Source organism: Lampetra planeri, chromosome 6 (genome assembly GCF_965212315.1).
Source record: "Lampetra planeri chromosome 6, kcLamPlan1.2.h2, whole genome shotgun sequence".
Lineage (NCBI taxonomy): Eukaryota > Metazoa > Chordata > Hyperoartia > Petromyzontiformes > Petromyzontidae > Lampetra > Lampetra planeri.
The window spans coordinates 13259085-13266741 of record NC_136112.1 but is presented as its reverse complement, the minus strand read 5'-3'; the positions used below and the strand labels follow the sequence as shown (position 1 = coordinate 13266741).

The 7657-nt window shown below is 53.0% G+C and overlaps 1 protein-coding gene across 1 annotated transcript; it reads left to right on the top strand.

Moving 5' to 3' along the window:
- The first annotated feature begins 1362 nt into the window (after positions 1-1362).
- On the top strand, positions 1363-6052 carry NOC2L (NOC2 like nucleolar associated transcriptional repressor). The gene is made up of 2 exons (XM_078595585.1): positions 1363-1459; positions 3414-6052. Exon 2 carries the CDS (start codon positions 3427-3429, stop codon positions 5920-5922), a length of 2496 nt encoding a protein of 831 aa, XP_078451711.1. The 5' UTR covers positions 1363-1459; positions 3414-3426; the 3' UTR covers positions 5923-6052.
- Positions 6053-7657: the final 1605 nt, after the last annotated feature.

Genomic DNA, 7657 nt, shown 5'->3' with positions numbered 1-7657 from the left:
ATACGTGACTTCCCCGAAAGAACCAAGAAAAATAAGTAATATATATTTTTAAACTTTTTTTTTTAAACACGCTTTAATGCAATGTAGCGTACTCGGAAGTGGCTCCGAAGCTTGCCATAACGTCAGGGACCGTGGCCAATTACAGCCAACGTGAGTTGAGCGTGGACAATTAGAGCCAATCCAAAACATAAAATATAAAAATAATGGTTACATTTTAATTTTGTATTTTTAATGATAGAATATAGCAGAGGTGGGACAAAGTCATTGTTATGCAAGTCCAAGTCGAGTCGCAAGTCATCAAATTCATGACTCGAGTCTGACTCGAGTCCAAGTCACATGACTCGAGTCCACATCTCATAGGTGGGACAAAGTCATTGTTATGCAAGTCCAAGTCGAGTCGCAAGTCATCAAATTCATGACTCGAGTCTGACTCGAGTCCAAGTCACATGACTCGAGTCCACACCTCTGGAATATAGTATTGTCATCAGTATGCCATACGTATACCAAGTTTGCAGTCCATACCACATTGGGAAGTGGGTTAAAATCGAGTTACAAGATTTGAGGATAGAACAACGACAACAACAAAGTGAGTTAAATGAAAGCGTGTAAAAATAGGTAAATTTCAAAATATCACTGTATAATAATCCACTCCATTAATAACACTGTCCTGGTCACAAAAGCAAAGTTTGTGGGGAATAATAGCCATTTTCTGTACTGTTGAGGCATGAGCAATTGTAAAATAACACTTACTACCCAGGAACAATTTTATTTTTATTACCCAGTGAATTATTGCTGCACAATATACGGTGTATAGAAAAATGGGTCGTCACAAGACATGTATTGTACGCCAAATACGAATGCAGGTACATATTTCAGCATAACACAGAATATATAAATAGCAACAACAAAAAAGGTAACCAAATATTTCTATATCTTAAACCATACAAAGCCATGGGGTCCACGTCTTCCGGTAGAGGAAGATATCTTCCAATAGAAAACACGCGGACCAATACAAACCAATGGGGTCGACATCTTCCGGAAGAGGAAGATATTTTCCAAAAGAAAACACGCGGACCAATACAAACCAATGGGGTCGACATCTTCCGGAAGAGGAAGATATCTTCCAAAAGAAAACACGCGGACCAATACAAACCAATGGGGTCGACATCTTCCGGAAGAGGAAGATATCTTCCAAAAGAAAACACGCGGACCAATACAAACCAATGGGGTCGACATCTTCCGGAAGAGGAATAAATCTTACAATAGAAAACACGCAGACCAATACAAACCAATGGGGTCGACATCTTCCGGAAGACGCAGACATCTTCCGGAAGATGGAGAGAGACTTCCGGCCCCGTTGCACGACTGCCATTTTCACACGACGACCGGTCGCGAGTGTGCGGCCGATTCGAGACCTGCGACCCGCGTTCAGGAGAAAGTAGAGACCATCTGACCCCCGGTAACGCAGAAACACGTTGTTAACTCGTCGTCTCCGCCTCGCCTGCAGTGCAGCCACCGCCGAAAGCGCTTTTAGTTTAGATCAGAAACGCGCGCGCGAGCCCACGTGTGCGCACTGTACGCACTGTACAGCCACGTGTATGGTGCGGGCCGCATGGTGATTTATAATCGGGCTTGTTTATCGCAATTGTTTGACGATTGAGTGACACCGTTGCCCAATGCTGGCTGATTGGCCTCCTGACGCCGTGTCGGTCATGGGGATTGGTTTGACCATACTTCACCGCGCTGGTCATTGCGTGTTGGGTGGAGGAGATGAGGCCTGGGAGCGTTGTAATTTTGTGTTGTAATTGCGTGTTGCCTGTTGTTCAGCTTGAGAGTACCTGTGCATTTGTTAACGATGTTGTGTCTCGAGTAACTTAAATGCAGTACAACTTCGTACCACAGTACTAGTCGAGCGGTGGCGTAGTGGTTAGCGCAAAGCGGCGTGGAATCAGGCGATCTGAGTTCGATTATCGGCCACGACTAACATCGGTGGCGAGTTGTATTTGAACCAGTCCTGAGCCTCCTTAAAACATTTCCATTGGTTCGATTTTGTGTTCGTAAGGGAGACGTGGATGCAGGGCGAATCGTGCCAATCCACTGCTGGATGCACCAGCGTGGTGCGGTATGGTCAGACGACCCTAATGGCAGCAACTGCGTGGGAAAGACTTCATCCAACATTGGAATGACAGTGGATTGTAAATTATTTTTGTAATCGCATATCAAGAGTTGTGGAACGTGTGACATTTCCACCACTCGTTCAGGGCGGACAACGGAGATGGAAGATCCATAGAGGTGTTTTGGGTTAGATCGCGTGAGTAACAATGTCGTTAAACCCGCCGCCAATGAGTTACTAGCTTGGCACACCCGGTGTGTTGGAGAGTAAACCCTCAACATTTACGACGTTTCGTCGGTAATTACAACTAGCATCATCAGGCGACAGCCAGCATTTTTGGTGGTTAGTTGAACGACGCATTTATATTTACGCGATCTAACCAAAAGGAAAACCTTTTACGGATAGAATTGGTCGCGAAAGCCTGCGCGTTAAACGTAGACGTAAGATGTCGTACACGCTCGCTTCTCCGAACATTACTTGGCGAAGCGCGTCTCGGATTTGTGTTCATAATGGAGACGTGAACACAGAAGCGAATCGTGTCATTCCACTGCTGGATGAGGTTCCTCTGAATGCCGTCGCACTGTAAATGCGGTTTGAAGGTGGGGGAGCATCGATGTGGGTGGGAGCGTGTACAAGTACGTTACGATAGATTTCATTACACTGCCCTCTGCTGCCCATAACGTAGCAACGCAGCGGCCTTATAGCGCCTGGTAATTGCATGGTAGTCGTCCATTAAGGCACTGACCAGGTTCTAACCTGTCGAGCCATTGAGGTATGTCGAAATTGAATACATTCTTGGTGATTTGGTGTAAATCTAACGCAAAATAAATACATTTGGCAGTGGCCCTGCAAAGAGCGGCCATAGCTCCAAACGCCCCTGCCTTAAGCCACCTTTGCAATTAAATGACCTAAATTTCGATTTAAAACTTTCGTGACTGCAGGCATTCATCTTCTTGGTTCTTTCAGTAAAGTCACGTAGAAGGGAAATAATAAAATAATAAAAGTAAAACATAATAAAATACAATTCTCACGACATTTCGGCCACAACGCAAGCAGCCGTCCTCAGACGCTGTCTTTCCGACAGACCTGTTCTTCACCTGAGGACGGCTGCTTGCGTTGTGGCCGAAACGTCGTGAGAATTGTATTTTATTATGTTTTATTTTTATTATTTTATTATTATTTCCCTTCTACGTCACTTTACCGAAAGAACCAAGAAGATTAAAGGACTTGTTATGAATACGTGACCTTCGACCTCTCACCTGCTGCCCTCTTTCACTCTGCCCCCACTCCCCCCCCCCAGCCCTTCGCCCCCCATGGCTCCCAAGAGCGGCCGGCGCAAGAGCCGCGTAAAGCCGGACTTGGCCAACCTGAGTGTCGACGAGTTCTTTGCTTCAGCAGTTGTTGATGACGACGACGAGAGCGCCGCCATCAACGACAAGGAGACGATCCAGGATGAGCAGGTGGAGCCGGCGGTTCTCCGTGACGAAGGTGGTGGTGGTGCTGCCGGGCGTGCTAGCCAGCACAAGCAGGACCTGGTGAAGCTGCGCGACAAAGATCCTGAGTTCTACAAGTTCCTCGAGGAGAACGACCGCTCGCTGCTGAACTTTAACGACTCGGACACGGAGTCCGACTCAGATGGTGATACTCGCGTGCATCGCCCGCCCAAGCACCTCAAAGAAGCGCCCAGCGGAAGCGACGACGATAGCGATTTGGACGACGACGACGAAGAGGAAAAGCGATCTAAACGCAAGCCTGGTCGCTCGACTTCGTCAGCCGTGAAGGTGACGGCCGAAATGGTGTCGCAGTGGCGCGAGGCGGTGCGCGGCGGCAACCTCTCCCCGGGGCTGCTGCGTGACGTCACGCTCGCCTTCAGCGCCGCCGTGGCGGCCACGCGGGGCGGCGCCGGCGGGCCCGACTCGGCCACGCCAGCTGCCGCGGCCGCACGATTCAAGGTGGAGGGTGGCACCGTGTTCAACGCGCTGGTGAGCTGCGCCGTGCGTGACCTCGCGCCCGCTCTCAACAGCCTGCTCCAACTCCAGCCCTCCGATGACGCCGGCGGCAAGATCGCGCTGCCGAACACGAGCCGACTGTGGCGGCGCGTGCGGCGTGACGTGCGCACGTACCTGTGCGACGTGCTGCAGCTGGCGGCCGTGCTGGCGGAGCCCTCGGTGCTGCGCGCCGCGCTGCGCCATGCGCACGCGCTCGTGCCTTACTACCTGAGCTTCCCCAAGCTGGCACGTCGCCTGCTGCGCTCGATGGTGCGGCAGTGGAGCGCCGGCAGCGACGACTCGTGCCGCGTGCTTGCCTTCCTGGCGCTGGCGCGCGTGACGCGCCACAACCTATCGGCATACCACGGCACGGTGGTGCGCGCCATGTACTTGGCGTATGTGCGCAACGCGCGCTTCTCCTCGCCCGACTCGTTGCCCCTTATCGGCTTCATGCAGCGCTGCCTGTGCGAGGTGCTCGCCATGGACCCCGCCGGCGCGCACGCCCATGCCTTCGCCTACGTGCGCCAGCTCGCTGTGCACCTGCGCGGAGCACTGGCGACGCGCCGTCGCGATAGCTTCCGCACCGTTTACAACTGGCAGTTTGTGCGTTGCGTGGAGCTGTGGTGCCGCGCGCTGCCCGCTCTCAACGCCGCTGCGCCTGGCTCGGCCACGTCGCTCGTGTACCCGCTGGCACAGGTGGCGTGGGGCTGCGCGCGCCTCGTGCCCTCGGAGCGCTTCTACCCGCTGCGCCTGCACGTGGCGCGTGCCCTCACGTTGCTGTCGGCCGGCACGGGCACCTTCGTGCCGGTGCTGCCGCTGCTGGGCGAGGTGCTGGAGCGCACCGACTTCAACCGGCGGCCAGGCCGCCTGAGCACACGCCCCATCAACTTCGCGACGACGCTGCGGCTGAGCCGCGCCGAGCTCCAGGAGAAGTCGTTCTGCGACGGCCTCGTCGAGCAGCTCTGCGACGCGACGCTGGAGCACCTGCGCACGCATGCGCACCGCGTCGCCTTTCCCGAGCTGGTACTGCCCTTCTCTCTGCAGCTGCGCGCCTTCCTCAAGCGCTGCAAAGTGGCCAATTACTGCCGGCAGGCACGCCAGCTGCTGGACAAGCTGACGGAGAACGCGACGTTCGTGTCGGGGCGACGCGGAGTGGCGGGGGCGCCGGCCGTGACTGACGTGGCGGCCGTGGAGGCATGGGAGGAGCGGCTGCTCGCCGAGGGCACGCCGCTGAGCCGCTACTACGACGCGTGGAAGCGCCTGCGTGAGCACGAGCTGCGACTGGAAGTGAGCGGCAAGGAGAGGATGGAGGACGCGGGGCTCCCGGCCATCGTGAAGCGGAGGCGCGCAGAGGCCGAACGGGACGCCGACAAGGACAGCGACCGGAAAGAGCTCACAGAGCTCTTCCCGTCCGACGACGACGAAGATGACGACGATGATATCGACGACGATGGCGCTGGTGACGACGAGGAAGATCGTAGCCGGAGTTTGATCAAGGTTAAGACGAAGAAGGGTGCGAAGAAAAGTGATGATGACGACGTAGATTTTGACATGGATGACTTTTCAGGTAGCGACCTGGAGGACTTGTCCGACAGTGAAGACGAAGTTGATGTCAGAGGTAATAAAAAGGGGAATAAGGTCCAGAAGATGATGGCAAAGAAGGGGAAAGAAACGAAGGGGAAAGAAACGAAGGGGAAGGAAACGAAGGGGAAGAAGGGGAAAGAGCCAGCGAAACCTATCCCGGTCGCAGTGCTGAAGGACCTCGCTGAGGGAGGAGATGACGTTGTGGAAGACCTGGCGCTGTCGTCCGACGAGGGGTGATGACGACGACCTCCTCGGGGCACCAAGGCCCCACCCCCTCTCTCCTGCTCTCCATGACTCCTCGCCTGCTGCCCAACTTTCCCCTTCTCTCCTCGAGTCTCCTGGACTCTGCCTAAATGTCCGCTCAAGTCCCCAGGACTTTCGACTCTCCCCAGCTCTCCCATCCTCCCCATTCCAGACCTCTACTCACAGTGAAACAATAACGTGAGGATTTCTCAACCAGTCGCGGTTGACCGTTTGTCAGCTGTCTTGTGGTTGTGCAGATGCAACGACGACAAACGTTGGCCAGCAGCAGTCGCGCACTCACAGCGAGAGGCCCGACGCTTTGTGCTGCTAACCATACAATGGTTAGTCAAAAGGTTCTGAGCTGAACATAAATACACCAGAGTAGGTAAGCAAATTAAGAACCACGTTATTTATCAACCGATTTAACAGGACGTTTCTCGTGTTCCTGAGGCGTTTTAATTCCCTCCGCCAATGTCTTTTTCCAGCCCAATAACCTTCAGCTCATCATCATGATCTTCAAAGTGCTTATCACTTGGATGATCCTTTAATTTTGGAAAACAGGTGGAAGTCATTGGGTGCCAGGTCCGAAGAAGAGGCGTTGATGCGGGAGTTTCTCCAAGTAGTTGATTGTTGACGTCGGTCTTGGACTGTGTGCTGGGACATTGTGAAACAAACAAAATGGGCATGCGATTCTCATTTTTCCACGTTGCAGTCCATGGAGCCTGTCTAGTATTGAGCTGTGACCGTTTCCTTGTGTGGCATGAAGTCGACGTGCACCACAGCTCTAACAATCCACCACGTGGTGCACATGGACTTGTAGAAAACTCGAGACTTTAATTTCTTTGGTCCTGGAGAAGTTGGACCTTTCCTACTGCATGAACCGCCGTTTGGGACTGGGCGTGGTCAGAATTGTGAATCCAAGAGACCTACAATGCTGTGCCCTGCCGTGTTGACGATACTTAACGTGGACTAAAAGTAGTTGCATTATACTGGTAGGAACCTCCTGGTTACACCAGCCCACAGGGGATTATTGTGTCCGTCCGTCGTGCATCCAAAAATGGGAGGGGTGGGGCTGGGTGAGGAGGGTGGGGACGGGCTGGGGAGGGTGGGGCTGGGTGAGGAGGGGCTGGTCACCCCGTGGTGCCCTTATAAAACTCAACGTTTAACCTACTCAAGCCGGCTTGTGCCCGCCCTCACAGTCGGGCATATTTGCGGAATACACCACGCCGCCGTTGACCCTGGCCATTGACCGAGCAACCCAACGTTCCTACCAGCTCCCTCCGCAGGAATGTGTTCAATGGGCTCTGGTATTTCTTTTTCTGGAACGTAACTTTTTGTACCGCCCACGTAACACCCATTTGTAACCGTTTGGTGAGGCTCTGTGAAGATGACACCAGTTCAAAGTTGCATTGCTTAAATGCAATCCAACAAGAGTCTCACAAGGTGGTGGATGAAATGGTTCCCAAGGTGATTTAACAGATTCCTTTACCAACTTTGTACCAAGTTTTTTATTTAACTGCCACACGGACAAACCTGGACTTTACGACTGGATAAGATGTTTCAGTTGTGCTGTACAGTTCTCCGATGTTTTTTCGAGTTGTACCGCGTGTTGTTTAGCACAGTGTCCAACATTTTACTCCACATGCTGGGGAGCTCCTTTCTGTGATGTCCGACGTTTCATTCCACATCATGAGAAGCTCCCAGGACATGGTACAACCCGGAAACACGT

Coding starts and splice junctions, on each gene's coding strand:
- NOC2L (XM_078595585.1), top strand. CDS start 3,427: ATGGCTCCCAAGAGCGGCCGGCGCAAGAGCCGCGTAAAGCCGGACTTG.